Below are 19766 nucleotides of genomic sequence, written 5' to 3'. Positions count from 1 at the left end.
ATCGCAGCAGGTAAAGCACCTACTTGGCTTCGATGTCGGCCTTCTCTCGGACGGCCTGGGCCATCTGCTCCAGCTCAAAGTACTTCTTTTTGGATTTGGCCAGGTCCTTCACAGAGTCTTGCAGTTCGGCCTGGATCCGGCCCAGTTGCTCAATGCACTGCACGGGGTGGCCACAGGGGGGCGACATCACAGAGGGGGCAGAACAGAGGGTAGTTAGGTATGACTCACAGAACAGAAATTCAAGAAACTGTCAACATTAAAGGATCACTGCACTCGTTTTCAAGCTAATCTCTTGCATCTGCACTGTACAGACAATAATGTCGGAGCGTTTCCTAGTATTTAGAAAAAACAAGGAAACTTGATGCCTCAAAACACAGTCAGAAACGTAGTAAAATAGGGGCAGTGGTGGCTCAGTGGTTAGAGCACTGGGTTACTGACCAGGCTTGCGGATTCTATAACCAGGTCTGCAAAGCTGCCACTGTAGGACCCTTGAGCAAAGTTTTGGGGGGTTGTGGGTTGAGAACATGGCTGACCCTGGACTCTGAACCCCAGTCTTTACAATTCCATTGTAATCAATCAAATCAGTCAACGTTTATTGGTCACATACGGTCATAAATGGTACAACTAGCAGTGAGATGTTTTGATTAAAGTCTGCTACATTAAAATATAATAGAATAATAGAATATAACAAAGATAAAGCATATAAAGCATATAAAGTATATATATGTATATATATATATAAGTATATAAAAATATACATATAACTTATACACAAAAATATACACAATTAATAAATCTGTGTTAAAATCAGCTTCTATTAGAAGTGTGCTTTGTGTATTCCTCTACAACATTCATTTCTTTAGTGCTGGATTTTGGTGTAAGTTCTGAGGAAAGTTTAAAAACGACTTACCTTCTTGAGCTGCTGCTCTTTGTAAAGCCGTACGGTTTTGGCGGGGTCGGAGATTTCATTCTTGTAGTTTTCACTGACGAACAGTCGTGACTGGGTCACCTGCACTGTGCCCTCCAGATATGCCCTCCACACACCATACACGTTCCTGAAGCACACACACACACACACACACACACACACACACACACACACACACACACAGTAAGTCTGCGGTTTTCTGGCCACAACTTCAAAGGATTAACTTTGGGTATATTTAACTTCATCCAGTTTGCATTTATATATATTTATTATTTATAAATATTATAATCTGTCATCCTTTATTACTTTTCTTTGACCTTCATTACTTGAAACAAATAAACCCTAAAAATGATGTATTTATTTTTGTATGAATATATTCCTATATACTGTGTATATATGTGTTATATTACAATAGCTATACTTTAAATAAATAAATAAATAATTAAAAATTCACTGTAATGAGTTAATGTGTTTTCCTTTTTCTATAACATTACCATTTTAGAGCTACACGGTACGAGCATATACATGCTGTACTGTACAAAACTTCCAGTTTAAGAAAATTAGAATGATAAAGCTCCTTTTCCGGGCAGTATTTAGTTAAATAAATAAATACTAATAACATTTATAAAGAAAGTTGTGGTTTTACATCACTGTGATCATTAAAACATCTCCAAAGCTCTCCTTATAGAAGTCTAACTGTCTGGGGCGTCCAGGAGAAATCTGGAACCAAGCTTTGTTCTTCAAGCTAGCTCTCAAGGTCTCAACTACTTCCTTCATGATGAGAACTCTTAATTACTTTTTACTGTATTTATGTGTACCTGCATCCAATTTAATGCAATTTGGAGTTTCTACAGTAAAAAACTCAGAAATGCTTCTGATTAAAGTGATTAGGAGCCTAAAATCGTTGTACAGTTCTGTAGATATATGTTAAATCATGACGATTGGGGAGGGTGTGGCAGAAGGTCACCTATAGTCTGTCCGCTGGTCGTCTGGTTTGATTCCAGGCCAGTCCCTCTTCAGATACTGATTGGCCAGCTTCTGCAGAGCCTGAGCGAGACACACACAGAAATGACAAAGGCAGCGTTAATTGGGCCATTTCTTCAGCCATTCAGCCTCTCAGCACCAGCTCTCTGTTCAGACACACAAAACACTGAGAAGCTGTGGGGCCATATGTGTGTTCTCATGACCCCATCATTAAACACCATTTATCAGGAATCACAGCTCAATCTTTACAGCGATATCAATACACACACACACACACACACACACACACATTCAGATTGTGCCACATAACACAATACTAAATTACACAATCTGTGACATGTCTGTCCAGACCAGGAAACCAGGAGGAAATATAATATAAGTGGGATATATAATTATAATTATAATTACATATAGCTATTATTATTCATTATACATATGGGGTATATTATTTTTCTTATTACATATAGGTGCATATTCATGGGTACCTACATATACTGTACATAATATGTGTTGGATATAGTAGGATCCTTAGTAGTGGCTACTATCATTATTGTTATTTTTTTTATTATAATACACAATATGGACAAAAGTATTGGGACACCTGCTCATTCTTGGCTTCTTACAAAATCAAGGGTATTAAAACTAAGTCTATCCTGCTCCTGTTGGAGTAACTGTCTCTGTTGTCTAGGTAAGGCTTTCTACTAGATTTTGGAGCATAGCTGTGAGGATTTGATTGCATTTCAGTAACAAGAGCGTTGGTGAGGTCAGGATGTCGGATGACCATCACCCTCATACCTCTTCCCCAACTGCATAACTTATGGCGCACCATCCATCATTCTAGAGAACACAGTTCCACTGCTTCACGGCTCAATTTTGGGGGGGCTTTATACCCCGCCAGTCTACGCCTGGCATTAGGCATGGTGCCAATAGGTTCATGTAAATCTGCTCCATCTCTAAGTCCTGTTCTATTGGCAGTACTTTTCTACAGGGACTAGTGTGTGTGTGCATTTGCAAATCTTGTGTCAGCAATGGGTGCAGCTTAAAGAATCCGAATGCATTCAATATAAGGGACGTCCACAAACTTTTAAACATACATACATATATAAAAGCCTACATGGAACATATGCATGATTTCACATCATGACGTTGTACAAAACAAAGTGCGAGTGTGAAAGTGTGTGTTCTTAGCCCCATATGGAGACTCTAACTCAGTACTGCAGTACAGAACCCCTATATATCTCTGACATATGGCCAAACAAATGCAAACAGAAGCATCAAAACATGTTTACTACACAGCATGGATCCCTAGCACATTCATAATAATGAGCAAGGCCCGTCTGCCAGTCCGAGAGAGAGAGAGAGGGAGAGCGAGAGAGAGGGGTAAACAGAGGCCTTATATTCACTGCTGGTTAAACACAGTGAGGTGTCATTTCCACCTGTCAGATTCCCAGCACTGAAACAACAGCACAGTCTGTGTCTGAGCTCACGCTGCTACAGTGCGTCAGTAAACATGCAGTGCGTTTGAACTCAACTCAACTTTACTGTCATGACACTCCTGTACGCTCAGAATGTGTAAGGAGGACCAGGTACAGGTTCTCCTGCCACAGATGAACAAATTCGGAGTTAGGGAACGTCTAGAAAACGGAAAAAGATGTTTCTATTATTTTATTATTATTATTATTATTATTATTATTATTACTGTTATTATTACTATTATCTCTAGACACATCACTGATTGTGTGTCCAGAGATACAACCAGAATACATTCAACTCTCTTTCCTCTTTAGTTAATTTTGAGACGGTCCCTGGCTTTTGTTTCTAAAATAATAAAATACTGCAGCTCAGTAAAAGCTGAGGTATCTAATCTGGAAATCCCACATATGACAAATACAGGGTTTAAACATATGACATATACTCTCAAATGTTTGTGGACACCCCTTCCACCCCTTTAAGTTGCACCCATTGCTGATTCAGATGTGCAAATGCACACACACAGCTTGTCTAGTTCCTGTAGAGAATAGAACAGGACTCTCTGCAGCAGATAAACATTAACCTAATGGCACCCTGCCTAATGCCAGGCGTGGGATACAGGGGTATTAAGCCCCCAGCACTTGAGCTGTGGAGCAGTGGAACTGTGTCCTCAGGAATGATGGTGCTCCATCCAATACTTCAATAATTCTGGGGTGAGTTATGGAGTTGGGCTGTTTGATGAGGGGGGGTGGTGACAGTTACTCCAACAAAATGAATGAGCAGGCATCCCAATCCTTTTGTCTATATAATGTATGTGCATATTTGGCAATATGTTATATTTCTGAATGGGATATGATCATCTTTTTACTACACAAACTTTCCCACACTCAACGCAGCCAGGTTTCTGCAACAGTCTCATCTGTAAGGGTAATAATGTAGGCCTCAGTTCATTCGGCATGTAGAGCAGTCTAGTGTTTGGGAATACCAGTATCTTTCTATGGTTTACACAAAATAAACTCAGAGTGAGCAGAAAGGGGTCACTCTCCTGTGGCTGTGCGAGAATGGGTTGTGGAAGTCTAGACAGAAACAGACAAGCTGTGCTTTAACACATCTAACATACTCTTATCTCCATGGCTTGTGGCCTTTTCCCTCTCTGTGCAGACTAAAATAGCCACTGCTCAAGACCCCTGCACCTTGGGGAGGCTAACAAGCTCGCGACACACAAGAAAGCAGCTAATAACACTTGAGGCTGCATTATGTGTAAGCATGCATGTTTGCGTGTTTGTGTGTGTTTCCTGTTTGGATAAGTGCGTGAGAGAATCTGTGGGTTTGGATGAGTGTGTGTTTTGGGGGAAAAGTGTCTACAGGTATGTATGTGTGAGTGTTAATGTAGTTGTAGTTAATGAAGAACAAGCAATGTCCAGGTAGCCGTTTCTGGACTTAGTCCCTAAAGGGTTAATGTCTATATTATTAGGTCTAGAGATGCTGTGGACTCATTAAGGGGATTAAGGGGTTAATAAATAGTGTGTTGACCAAAACTCTGGCATTGACATCTCTTATAAAATCAATGGCAGCCATAAGAGTGTTCATGTTCAGTCTAGTTTTCGCCGTCATCATGGTACTTGGACTTCTCTTTTCCCTGTCCCTGTCTAAGACTCTGGCTGGGCATCTGTCTTACTCTTGCTTGATCTTACCACATTTCCTGACTTTCCTCTGTTGGCTGTTCTGTTGTTGTGCTACCAGGGTTAATTTTTTTTACTTAACAGATATATCTCAGTTTGAGTCTATTGGGAAGAACAAATCAATTACTGCTCCAGTTACTCAGGGAGTTCCCCAGGGCTCTATTCTCGGTCCCCTGTTATTTCTCTATATATCTATATATTGCCTCTTGGAAATACTATATGTTTCCATGTCCTCAATTTCAATTGTTATGCTGATGACATTTAGATTTATCTTCGCCTTAAACGCACCGAATCATTCCCACCATCCTTACTGTTGTCTGGTGTTCAGGAGGAGGAGAACGACTACTCCTACCCAGACTGCATTTTTGCTCATCCTCTTCTGCACGATATCTTGGTGTCTTATTTGAGCCAAGTCTCAGCTTTTCTCATATTAATTATTATTATATTATTATTATGTATTTGTCAGCTTGACAGCCACCTAAAGCTACCCAGCAAAGCCCAGCCAGCCTGCTTTACTCTGGAGCTCCATCAGACCTGCTCTGTGGAGGTGTGCGTGTTGTGTCGCAGTCTGGTCTGAGGCCTCCGCCGGCCAGCCCAGGTAATTACAGCCGCCGGAGGAAAGCCTCAGTTCCTCAGCTCAGTAAACACCTGGTGGGGGAGTTGCCACGGCAACCGGCACAGCCTTCCTGTGTGGTCCAGATAAAGCGAACCACGTCTCGAGATCCTCAGGCAGGAAGACACCACGGCAAAACACACTTTAGAAGCTGCTTGTATGTCAAATCCGCAAGTTGGTTGTAAACAAACACAAGTTTATAACCAAATAAGCCTCTGTGTCAAACTCAGCGTATTTGCTCAAGTGTCCATATATTTAAATGTTTAAAAAAAGACGAAGGTTTTCATGGTGTGTCCTATTTTTCAGCTAAGAATTTCCATATCAGCGTGTCCCCATAAGCTTCCATTACTCGTTGGCTACACTAGCCTCTTATCTCCAGTGCAAAATAAAAGGAGCAACCTTCAGACACCAAACACGCCTTAGCTGATCATCTATACTTTAAATAAAGGATAAATGTACAACCCAGAATACACAGAGTGCAGCCTATTGACTGAATCAGTGATGAGACACAGCCCCACGTTTGGGCTAACCTGCTGTTTCAAGGTCATCCTGCTATGTCGGATGCTCTTCCTCTATAAAAGCTGAGACCCAGTGTGGTAAAGCATAACACACATACACACACACACACACAACGCCCATTACACACTTCTATCTGCAGCTGTTTGCTCCATATAATTAGGGCTTCCCCTTCCAGCTCTTTCCCTTTGATGGGTCGCTTCCTCTGGCCTCAGGTGACCTTAAATTTGGCAATCCACTCCAGCTGACCTCCAGACGGGAGCTGGAGCTCCTCCACACAGACACACACTCTCAGATTCCAAACATGTGGTCCTCTTCCCTCCTGCTAACATGTGTGTACCCATAAAAGGTGCACACTTTAGCAGATGGCAGTTACAGCAGTCACACACTTCCAGGTTTGTTTAAATGTGGGTTAGTGCTACAGAATCTAACAAATCTAGAGAGGAACAGTACATGCAGTTATTTATAGAGAGGATCACTTAAACCTTAACCCCACCCTACTCCCACCTTCCTGCCAATCAAGGAGATCTAAAGAAGCGGCCCTATGATCCCAAGCCCACTTCTCTTACCTTTAGGCCTCAGCTGCTCCATAAAGCAGCTATAATACACAGTTATAATGTGATTAAACTGTGTGGTGTGTAGCACAATCCATTCCGACTGCTTTCTAACATGCTAACTAGCAGTAACCTCCCACACTGCTAACAAATCTGGAAGTAACATGCTAACTAGCAGTAACCTCCCACACTGCTAACAAATCTGGAAGTAACATGCTAACTAGCAGTAACCTCCCACACTGCTAACAAATCTGGAAGTAACACGCTAACTCCCAGTAATCTCCCAAATTGCAAAATAATCTGGAAGTAACACACTAACTCATAGTAACCTCCCACACCGCTTCCTAATCTGGATGTTACACGCTAACTCATAGTAACCTCCCACACCGCTTCCTAATCTGGATGTTACACGCTAACTCATAGTAACCTCCCACACCGCTTCCTAATCTGGATGTTACACGCTAACTCATAGTAACCTCCCACACCGCTTACTAATCTGGATGTTACACGCTAACTCATAGTAACCTCCCACACCGCTAACTAATCTGGATGTTACACGCTAACTCATAGTAACCTCCCACACCGCTTCCTAATCTGGATGTTACACGCTAACTCATAGTAACCTCCCACACCGCTTCCTAATCTGGATGTTACGCGCTAACTCATAGTAACCTCCCACACCGCTTCCTAATCTGGATGTTACGCGCTAACTCATAGTAACCTCCCACACCGCTTCCTAATCTGGATGTTACACGCTAACTCATAGTAACCTCCCACACCTCTTCCTAATCTGGATGTTACACGCTAACTCATAGTAACCTCCCACACCACTTCCTAATCTGGATGTTACACGCTAACTCATAGTAACCTCCCACACCACTTCCTAATCTGGATGTTACACGCTAACTCATAGTAACCTCCCACACCACTTCCTAATCTGGATGTTACACGCTAACTCATAGTAACCTCCCACACCGCTAACTAATCTGGATGTTACACGCTAACTCATAGTAACCTCCCACACCGCTTCCTAATCTGAAACCAACACGCTAACTCATAACAACCTCCCACACCGCTAACTTCCATTTTATAGAAATGAAACCTTTGGTAGACCACCCCCTTCACCCAGACCAAGTGTGTCTCAGACCGCCTTCACTGAGCATACAGCGCTTACGAGAAGCAGATTTGTTAGTCCGGTGAGTGTAACATTTCAACTAGCCACAAACTAAAATGCGTCCTAATTAATGTGCAATCCATGAAGTAAAACTGACCTCAGGATAGTAGTCTACCTGTGAGCTAACATGCTAACTGCAAACAAATTCGCTAACCATGCTAACTTCCACCTAATGTGGAACTAACATGCTAATTGTGAGCACTTTAATCGGCTCTAGTCTGTTGAGTGCACTGTTTGATGCCTGTGTGTCGGATATATGCTGTATATCCATCCCTACACATTAGCATTAGAAACTTTTTGAAAGGTGCATGATCCTATGATACGTTTCGCACAGCGTGTTCTCCGCCACAGCACTGCGGTTGGGTAAGGGTGTGGTATCGCAACGGCAGATGCAACAGGAAACTGCTCTTCAACATGTTTCTACTGAAGTAATACTGCAGGCACAGTCAGTTCCTGTTGTTGTGGGGCGCAGGGGCAGGGGACAGACCGGCTCGGCCTGAGCAGGATATCCGCCGCAGACGGACCAGAGTGAGAGAATGTAGGAGAGAAGGACGAAAACTCAGAGGAGAGGGGAAAAGACCACACCTGCTGGGGATTTTTCAACGTTTTTACCGTTGTATCAAGCGATTACTGCAATCGCATTCTTTGCAGGGCCAAAATAACTGAATACTTAGGATTTTTTAGGACATAAACAAAGGCAATTTCCACGTGCCATGTGGTTTAATTTACGTACATCTAGTAATAACTGCTTGTCTCTTGAATTCTTAATCATCTCTAGTGCTATTCGCACTTCAAAAAAACAACATCAACTCTAAAGGAGGAAAGAACTCAGCCATGTTGGAATTCTTAAAAGGTTACAGGATTCATTATAAATGACATTATAAACAACTGGATCATTCAAGCGAATGAAAGACAAAGTTATCTGCCGATACATCCAAATTTTCTTAAAGCAGCATTATGCAAGAATTGTTTTTTTTGACTCCTGTACTCCCCCTATAGGTGGGGAGCGTAATTCACTTTTACACCACAGCTGTAAATACGCATGAATGCCATAGTTCCATTCCCTTCCATTCTATAGAAATGAAACCTAGACCGCCCCCTTCACCATTACCAGGTGTGTCTCAGACCGCCTTCACTGAGCATATAGCGCATAAGAGAAGCAGATTTACTCCTGGATACCAAGTTAGTCCGGTGAGTGTAACATTTCAACTAGGGATGTCCCGGTCTGTCCCCGGCTCGGGGCTGATCCAGGTATGCTTTAATAGATCGGGCATCGGCTATCTTGTGTCTATAAGGCATCATAAACGGACATTATTACCCAGCCTGCAGAAGTAAGGCCGTTTTTGGAAGGTAATGGGTCAATATTAACACATAGCCACTAGCTTTGTAGCTTTGTAGCTACACTGTCAAACCGAAAAAGCTACTGTCAAAGAAGACTGCTATGATTGGCTATGTTTGGGTTAAGTGTGCGAGTTTGTTCGCGGGGTTGGAGGTTGGGTAATGTATGTATGTGGTAAGATAGTATGCGGACGTGTGTGTTTTATGTTCATTCGAGGAGCAGCAATATCTCTCCTGACAGGATGGAGGAAAATGAAGACATGAAAAGATAATGCAGAAATCAAATGACAGAATCCTCCTGTAAAGCAGGAACCAGGCTTGAGAAATGAAATCGGCTTTTATCACCTCACACACATTTGCGGGCAATCCCCTCTGACTGATGTAGTGCACTGTAAAAATCACATTCTCCCTCTCTCTCCCTCCCTCCCTCTCCCTCTCTCTCCCTCTGTGTTGGCACATCTCTTCGATTGTGCTCCACAGCCCCGGCCCTTCAAAACCATTCAGACAGATGGCTGATAATAAGCACTGTATATATGTGTGTGTGTGTGTGTGTGTGTGTGTGTGTGTGGTAGGAGGGCATATTGACTTTGGGCCTGTGATTATGGCGAGTCAGCTGAAGTGAGGCAAGACTGAAAGAGAGAGAGAGAGAGAGAGAGAGAGAGGGAGAGGCAAAACGGTTGTGCTTATTCAGCATCGACTCAGACGAGATCAAAACAATAGGATCTCAGGCCTTTACTACAGAGGCTAATAGACACAGACCCACTTATCATATCCAATGAGTGGAAGAGTGTGAGTGTGTGCCACGGTTTAACCCTCTGATAGACACACATTTGAGGCCTGCTTTCCAACCTGAGCCTGACTGGCCTGACAAAATGTCAGGTATCAGGTTAAGGGCTTTGCTCATGGGACAACAGTGGCAGTTTAGTGGACCTGGGCTTTGAATACGACCTTGTGATCCTTCATTTTGCCAAGTATGTTACGCTCTCAAGGAACGTCTCTTGGTGAGTGCACACATGTATGATGTAAAAAAAATAAGAAGAGTGGGCATTTGACACAAATCCCAAAGAATAAGACGTTAAGAGAGAAAACAAAATAGAATAACTCATTTAATTATTTGCTGATGCAGTTCTGCTGCACTGCTGGTTATCATAGTGTGCACATGTGCTTGATACCGCTATAGAAAACAAATGCAACTGAACAGAGAATCCCACCAATCCCACAGAGTTTTGTAAACCATTCAATGAATTAGTGATAATTAGAAGATCATGCTGAAATGAAAACAATAATTTGTGGGGGCTCGGAGTGGCTCGGTGGTCTAACACTATAGCCCGGGGGTCGCGGAATTGAACCCAGAGCCATGCTGCTGTGCCATCAGCGGCCAGAATCTAAGAGAGCACAACTTCACAATGTTAAGTCCTTATCCCCCTAGCGTCAGAGGCACTGCTAGTGCTAATGGAAGAGACATTTTACATGTGCTTCCATTATGAGATAGATACACATTTGATCTATAGCAAAGTAATCTGTTTATTGTATATATTTGAAACGCTAGTGTGTTAATGCACACGGTTAATCTGCGAACTTTAAGGCGTTAACCTTTTTAACGCAAATGAATCATCTTACCATGTTTGCCTTCATCCTGTAGAGAGTCTATAGAGAGCCTGGTGATGTATTAGCGGTTTTACTAGGGCCATGTAAACACAGTGTCGCTACTTTGGAGCTCAGAGGGTAGATTAAACTTTATTTATGCTGAAATATGGATTAAATATTATACCTGACTCTCATTCTCTTACTCCTCCCTCATCTCTCTCTCTCTCTCTCTCTCTCTCTCTCTCTCACACACACACACACACACACACACAGCTGCTCCTCTCTTAGTTCTTAGCTTAATCCAGCCAAATGACCGATCGTCCATCTATCTCTTAAAAAGTTGTTGAAGCATTTTCTCTTTTAGTTCTCCAAACTACACTGAGATATAAGGAAAAAAAAGCCTGAAAAATGAAAAATGCCTCTTGCCAGTTTATTAGATTATTCCCCTTCCCAGAAATTCAAGGACGCGCTGGCTAGCATTTTGATTTTGGATTAATCACAGAATATTGCTGTGATTAATGGGATTAAATATTTAAATCAAATGACACCACTAATACAGCTATAAAGAAGAATTGTGAAATACTGTATGTTGCATATAGTGAGTAAAAACGGGCTATTTTCTAAAACGGTTATCAATCTCATACATTATGGTTACTGTACTGGATAGCATGACCCACAGCCACCATGGGGCGGTAGAGTGGTGGATGGCTTCTACAGTGAAGAGTGTTTTTAGTGAAATGTGTGTTTGCACAATGTGTAGTGGCTTTGAGGTTCTGCAGGTTCGCTCTGAGCACTCCTGCACAGACTGCCCTTTGTACCCCCCTTTCTGAACGGGTCAGTTTCCAGAACCAGCCCGACCCAAACTCAGCCTCTCACTGGGACACAATAGGGGCATTGAGCGGGCACTGAGCGGGCATTGAGCTGGCATTGAGTTCTAACAAAGCTTCCAGAAGGCCGATCCAGCCTCCCCGCCTTTCAGGCAGCCACCAGGCCCGTCCCTGTGGTCATGCAGCTCTTCGGCAATGCTCGTTCTGAGGGGAAAGGGGCATAAGGTGCTTCGGTCTCGTTCTTTATATTGCTCGAGGGGCTTGAAATGTGGTTTGATCACAATGGAACTTGATTTCTTAAATATATATGGGTCTCAGGTTCTGTGGCACCATAACTGCTGCAATCGCAATATCATTAATGGTAATTCTCTCAATGTCAACGCTCAGACTTTCTCAATGACAGCAGGATGGATAACGCTTGGATGGCTGCGTCAGTCGAGAGTCATCCTTATTAAATTTTGTCTAGATTTGAGTTTGGACTGAATACAGCTGGACTGAAACCCAATTTTTCAGGGTAGGATTCAGACAGAAGCCACAATTAGACAAAAACATAATTTGTTGGGCAAAATCTGAATTTCATGAGAAATTCAACAATTGTTTGAGCCGTAGTTGGACTGGAATGATTTTTTATTTGGTAACAGAAGCTTGTCCAGCTACATTTGGGTTTTGATAGAATTTTGTTGGACTACAGTCAAAATGGGACAGAATTTTTAGGCTGAAATTTGCTGGCCTACAAGTGGACAAGGATAACTCTGGAAGTTTACAATTGATTTTTGCACAGAACTTTTTTGGGCTACAGTCGAGTTAAGACAGCACCTTTAAAAAAATGCAATTTGAATTAAAACATTCTGATCCAAGAGCTGTCTCAAATCTGATTGTAAACTGATTCTTCTAATTCACTTGTAGCCCAGCTAAATTCAATTTCTATTTTAGTTCTATTTCAACAAGTCTGTTCCAGTCCAACTACAATCTGAAAATTGTGTTCTAAAAAATGTGTTGAAATTCCAATACATTTTTTGGACGACAAATTTCAGACTGTAGTTGGACTGGAACAGAATATTGTCAGGCTAAATTAGGGTTTGGACAAAATTTTGTTGAACAACCGGCAGATTGTGATGACATTTCATTGGGCTACCGCCAAATATTCACCTACTACCTACCTACTTTTAATGGCCTACAGTCAGACTGAACTAGAATTTTGTTGGGCTACAAGTGAATTAGACAATCAGTTTACAATCAGACTTTGGACAAAACGTTACTGGAGACAGCTCTTGGATATAGATTTGTTTTTTGTCAGGTTCTACAGAGATTTTGGTAGATTAGTCTGGGAAAAAATCGATGAGGCTTCATTCAGGTTCAGACAAAACTGTTGGGCTACATATGGGATTAGGAGAGAAAAGGACTGGAATAGAAGTTTGTTGACTAACAAGTAGATTGGAAAGAATTTGCTGGTTGGACAGAATTTTGTTAGGCGACAGTTGAGTCAAGAAAATGACAGAAATCTCCTGGGCTGCTGGACTGGGTTTGGGAATTTTGTCTGGATGAAGCCAGAAAGGGACAGAATTTTGGCAGCCTTACAGTTGGGTTTGGACAGGGTTTTGGCGTAGTAGAGTTGGTTTGGGACTGAGTTTTGTCAGGCTACAGTCAGAACAGGGAGGATGAGAGGTCTTTGGTGGGTTTTGTCCTGGCCTGGCCTGGCCTGCCCCCAAAGCCATTCATCTGGCCTACAGCATTAGGCCAAATGGGTGGACAGGGCCACGGCCTGGCACCATTCAAGAAAACCAGGCGGCTGCTGAAAGAGATGATTTATGAAGTGTGCAAAGTTTGATTGACTCAGCTAAGTGAGTGAGGAGACCCTGGCATCTGCATACAGTTGCAGCTGGACTGTGAATTCAAGCGGCATCTGTAGAAACAGGTTCCACTTAATAGTGCTTCATTTAAGAAGAATACCTGCCATGTTTACTTGACCTTTTAAACAATACTCCACCAAGTGTACTCCACTCACTAAACTGGTATCCACAGACTACTTTATTACTGAAGGTGAGGCACACACAGCACTGAAACAAACTAGTGAAATACAGGCTGGTGAGATGAACATTAGTATTCAGTTTTTGCTTTTGCTTAATGATAAGGCTGGTGGGATTCTGGATAGTACCTTATCTCTAATGGTGCTATTGTTCCAATTGCATCATACCCTACCTATTAAATACAGCTAGCAAGATGTCAGGCTTATCCCCTCTGACCCCGAACTATTTGCTCATGATTAAATGAGCCTCATTTCACAGCACACTGCTCCTTTCTGGCTCCGCCACCTTAAGGGCCTTCGGATTTAGTGCATGAAATACAAGAAAAGTCTAAAAAGTGGCATGAAAAGAGCCCAAGGATAAATATGTGTGGAGTAGGTGTGCAGGATATGAAAACTGAAAACTGTGGTGAGGACTGCAATACATACACTAAATGACCCTTTAAGGAATGAAAACAGAAGGTTTTTTATAGAATAAATGCTTTCCTAAAGATAAAATGTTTTGATCTATTACATAATATAAATATATGTAATATAAAAATACCCTCTTTTTATATTTAATAAATATAAAAATAAGAATGCTACATATGAGATGGAGCCTATTTGAATTATTTTGCATACAGCTAATGATTATTTTATTTAATTATTTTATTTTATGTACTACCAAGTAATCCACCCGTTCAAAGCTCCCCCTTACACTAGCGATGCGCCTGACACTAGGAGGGTAAGGCCAATGTGGGAGGCTCAGAGGAAAGGGTCCCCAGCTTTGCCACTCCACCAACAGAAGCCATCCAACATTGCTTTAAGAGCACCATCTACCCACCCAGATAGAGCATGGCCATTTGTGCTTTCTAGGATTCCGACCACAGATGGCAAAGTGACCCCTGAGCCATAGTGTTAGTGAATTAGAGCCCTGAGCCACTTGTGATGAATGCTTATTTTCATTAACACACTAATGCTTGTTTTCATTATAGATTCATCTGCTGATTATCATTAATCGATTGACTAGTTTACAAAACTTAAAAAACAATAAAAACGGGTGGGATTCTCTGTTCAGTTGCATTTTTTCCCATTATCAGTATTAGGCACATGTACATTCTGTGATAACCATGAATGTTCATACCATGGTATACCTAAAACTGCTGCAACCTTAGTACAGACCAAATTACAACAGATTTTTGATCATTTCAATTTCAGCATCAGTGAGACAATTAGCATACTGTTTCAAAAATACAGACTGCTGATTGGGTGACAAAATCACAAGACAGAAAATGGCAACTACTTTATAGCAGAAACCCACTGTAGACAATAAATATACTTCACACAAACATTTCTGGTTTAGCCGAGCTTACTTTCAGGCTGCAACCAGAAAGAAGGTAACCAAAAAAGCATAATTCAGGCATCAATATTGAAGTCAATGTATCAGTATTGGTACTGATATCAAAAATGCCTTATTGATTGTAACCCGATTGCCACAACATAATTTACAGCCACAATAGTGGGTCTCTTGTCAAGTCAATGATGTACGTTTGTTGGATATATATACAGATATATAATGCAGATATATAATGTATATGTATATCTATATATATAGATAATATAATGTGTATATATATATATATATATATATATATATATATATATATATATATATATATATATACAGTAGATATATATTACAAAGATATATATTGCAGCCTTTGGGTTTGACATGGTGTCCAGGAACCATTTAGTTGGCCTGTAAAACTAGTCTTATTGCTGCCACGCAAACTTATATCTCCATTTTTGCTATAGAAAACAAATATGACTATACATTTTTTACATCATGTGAATCAGACAGTTGTTCTTCACATTGCACTACAATCTTTTTATACTGACTTCCATTGAAAGTGTGTGTGCATAGCTATTAACTAGAGGAAATATGAAGTTTAGCCACTGGCTACACTTAAACATTTAGACAGCATATTCCCACATTCATATCAAAAGACATAAATTAACCACTGGAAACAAACGAAGAAAAAAAAAAAAACACTGAACAAACCAAAAAGTGGATCCTGAGGCCACTATGGCAGTGGTCCACAACCACTGTCTAAACCATATACAGAACAGCAGAGGAACGCATTTCCTCAGTTATACACTGGTATGATGAAAACCTGGGGTGGAGACAGAGCCAAGTTATGAAATTAAAAAGGGAAAATGAGACAAAGTGTGTAAGTGTGAGCAAGAAACAGAGGCAAATACCCACAGTAAAGCATATGGGCACCACGTGTAGGGTTTAGATTGGGATTTTGGGACATTGGGGCACTTCCACTGTGCTGAAGATTCAGTTACAGCACAGTTCTGATGGGCCTTTGTGTGTTTGAGCGTCTTTGTATCCAATAGCATCTTCTCATGCATTATCCATGTTTTTTCGTTGTTGTTGAAAAGGGAAATGCTCAGACTAAGGGGGTCGTTTGTGCCCCCCAGGCTCCATGGCCACCATATGCCGCATGTTCCTATCGGGTTCCTCGTGAAAGAGGAGAGAAGACTCGACACTCTACGAATGCTAGAGCACGGGTGGCCTTCACTAGGGGTGAACGTCTCTGATTAGGGTGACTGAAGGGAGTTGGGTTTTGGGTGGTTACAGCCTGAGTGGCTCACCCAGAAGGTAGCAGAGATAGGAGCAGTTTTACCAATATACTGCAGAGGAATAGGACCCGGTGATAGTCAGACTGTGTCCAATCCGACTAGCTGAGCCACACTGTAAAATGCTCCATATCCATACACATATGACTGTCTGCAGAATTTTAGTTCAGAAACCAGTTCCCTGTAACGGGGTCCAACATCATCATTTCAACTATAAAAATTCAGGTCAAGCCCAGTACTGTTTTATTGAGACTTCACATCTACTATAAAACCTCTACTAAGAACACTGTCCATCATTTTTGCTCTACTGGCTCTAATATAGTGGGCTTGGGCCCCGATGACTGCCACTTCCAGTGTAATTTGAATTATACTCAGCTCTCACAGAGGTTATGACCATTCATTAAAAAGTATGTTCTCATAGTAATGGAGGTGAGACTTGAATACATTTTACATCCATTTTTTTTATTCAATCGTGTCAAAAACGGGTAAACAAAAGTCATGGTTCAGTTTGCACCGTGGTTTGGACCTCACAGTTCGATATAGGGGCGGTACAATGCGGAGTAAAAAAAGCAAAACAACATAAGACCACCCAGGTTACACTACAGTTAGCATAGCCATACTCCCAAATCACTACAGATTCCACAATATCATGCAAATTCAAATCCCAAAAGTTTTTGGACAGCACAGGTGCTTCTGAAATTAGTGTATTACCCTAATAGTGCATACAGTGTATTCTCTATGCCACAAAACATGACCTCTAAGCTGCGACAGTTTGTGCGTACAACCCTACAGTGCTGTCTTCAGCAATTAAAATTACGGCTCATCAATATCAGCTGGAATTACTGGCCAGTCTAGATATTGGTTGGACTAGAAGTTGGATAGGCAACTCTTAACCTCACCCACAAGGAGTATTAAGTAGTAGTTTTAGCTGCTGATTTCATATTTATTAATATTCTTCTTATTATGTAATAAAGAAATTCTAGAGGTTCAATAAACAGCTGATCCATATCCAGCAGCTGCATTGAACTGATGTTAGTGTATTAAAGCTATTTCCTGAGACAGCACTGAAAACTGTGCGGATTTCAGTCACTTAAGACAGGAAACATCCATCCCATCCCGGCTGAGGTGGTGTCAGGGGTTACAGTGAATTGCTCAGAGAAAGGAAACACTGGCTGGAGGCTGGAGTGCCGACTTTAATCAGTGCTTTAATGCTGCTTTTTTGGGATCTGTCAGATGGAAGCCTGTGACCTTATCCAGGGGCTTGTATTTTGGGAGCAGGACGCTGTAAGCTGGTTAATGACCTGAGTGGCATTTTCATTTGAACTGCTGCTAAATGCAGAGGGAAGAGTCTGGAGGCTCAGAGGAGATGAGCACAGCGCTAAACGCTGGAGCAAAACTTTACAGCTTCTCTGAAGGTTCCGGAAAAACCTGGAGAATAAAGAGCCTCAAAGATTTGGGGAACAACTTGGGGGTGACTCATCAGTCTGATAAAAGCTAAAAGCTGCTTCAGGATCGATACTCAAGCTTTTGGGGAAATCATTACATTCCTAGATATCTCCTAGGACTCGGCATGTGAAAACAGATGACCGGCACAGTGGTGGTGTTGGTGTTTAGGGTCCGAGTGTCGGTCTCTGTGTACTGAGGTTGGGAACAGGGTGGGTCCGTGTCCGATTTATCTCCTCTTATTTCCCTCTCTCTCTCCTCTCTTGGACAGACAGAGTCTGGACACAGCACAAGAGTGACCAGAGCTTTATTCTTCGCTTTCACCTCTTAACCCCTGACCCACATTTATACTGACCACACAGAGGCTGCAGACATAATGCAGATAGAGAAAGAGGACAGCATACAGTCACCTGGCATATATTTATATATATGTTCCAGATGCATTATATAAATGTAAGCATTTTTATGAAATGTATGTATTATAGTCCCATATGAGTGAGACTGGTCTCTCTCTCTCTCTCACACACACACACACACACACACACACACACACACACTCACACACTCACTCACACACTCACTCACACACGCAGTGCTAGCATAACACCTGACGCATACAGAGAAAATTCCACTGCTGAGTGCTGGAATCTTAAGCAGGATCGCCTTTCGTTTTGGGCAAGTATTTTACTCTCTCTATCTCTCTCTCTCTTAGCTCTTTAAGTCAACAGTCTGTAAAAGCAGAGTAAACATCAGAGCTCTCTCTCCCTCTCTTTTTTTCTCTCTCTCTCTCTCTCTCTCTCTCTCTCTCTCTCTCTGTCGCTTTCTCTCTGTCACACACACAAACACACCCACACACATCAGCAGGTTCACACGTGGTGAACAGCCTTCTCCGTTGGCCTGTAGTAAGTGATGTGTCCTTGGGGCGGCGGCAGGTACGTTAGGAGGGTTTAATAGAGTTACGTGTATTATAACACTATTAAAAGATCAGACAGTGGCAGCAGCGGGCGCTGGAGAGTGCGGGAAATCAATAGCTGCAATTTTCCACTATGTCTTTCTGATTAATACAGCCGAGCAGAGCAGGAACCAGGTGTTTACACATGAGCTGCTTGAATGGAGCTCAGCTAAGATTCAGTTAAATTCAGTAAATCAATAGAAATTGTGCCTTAAAATGGCACATTTAAGTTTGTTGTAAAGGATTTGTTCACTTATTTAAACATCACAAAAACAACACATCATTTTAATAGGGGTGCACAAATTTTTGCACACGACTCTGAATGAAACCTCTGCATTATTAAGTTGTTCATTTTCTAAGGAGAACCCTTCATTGTGTGACAGGGTTTTGCACCCACATTTTTTTATGTAGAGAAACATCTACCCACTCGGAGAGGGCAAGGCCAATTGTGCTCTCTCAGGCTCAGGCTGCTGATGGTAGGCAGCATTACCCAGAATCCGAACCAGCGATTCTCGGGTCACAGTGGCAGGGCCTTAGTTGTGTACCAAACACTGTACTTCAGGGAACCTAAAGTGCTTGCTAAAGGGTTCTCTGGCTTTATTTAAAACCATTTTTTAATGAACATATCTCTATACAACAGGTGTTGTATAGAACCCCTATACTACAGGCGTTTATAATCATAGAGAAGGACCATTTAACCAAGCAGGGTTACTCTCATTGTCCAAAAGGCTTATGGAACCACTGACTTGGTAAAGAACCTTGAAAGAACCCTTTTTTATTCTTATTTAACTCTTTAGATTATTGGTAGATCCTTAATTACTAACCTAATCAATACTGGGAGAAAGAGACCCAGACCCAGCCTTCACGTTGAACTCTGCATACCCCCCCACCCCCCCCCACCCCATTCAGTTCTCCATGCCAGCTGTTTCTACGGCAACAGACCTATTCCCACCTGTCCCTGACCAGCAGAGGCAAACGTCTGAAGCGGCCTTAGAACCCTCCTCACGTTCTGATCATCAGCTAGGCCGAAGTTCAGAAACAAGCGCAAAC

At 41.9% G+C, this 19766-nt stretch overlaps 1 protein-coding gene across 3 annotated transcripts in view; it reads right to left on the bottom strand.

The window, feature by feature from the left end:
- The window catches only part of LOC140574985 (F-BAR and double SH3 domains protein 2), a 119917-nt gene that overhangs the window by 45669 nt on the left and 54482 nt on the right, over window positions 1-19766 (bottom strand). For all 3 annotated transcript variants that reach the window (XM_072695086.1, XM_072695087.1, XM_072695088.1), the window contains exons 4-6: window positions 1896-1975; window positions 911-1055; window positions 24-157 (exon numbers count right to left, since the gene is read on the bottom strand). In XM_072695086.1, the coding sequence (XP_072551187.1) occupies window positions 24-157; window positions 911-1055; window positions 1896-1975 (359 nt within the window). The remainder of the gene's footprint in view (window positions 1-23; window positions 158-910; window positions 1056-1895; window positions 1976-19766) is intronic.

Source organism: Salminus brasiliensis, chromosome 13 (assembly GCF_030463535.1).
Source record: "Salminus brasiliensis chromosome 13, fSalBra1.hap2, whole genome shotgun sequence".
Classification (NCBI taxonomy): Eukaryota; Metazoa; Chordata; class Actinopteri; order Characiformes; family Bryconidae; genus Salminus; species Salminus brasiliensis.
This window is presented reverse-complemented; position numbering and strand designations above follow the sequence as displayed.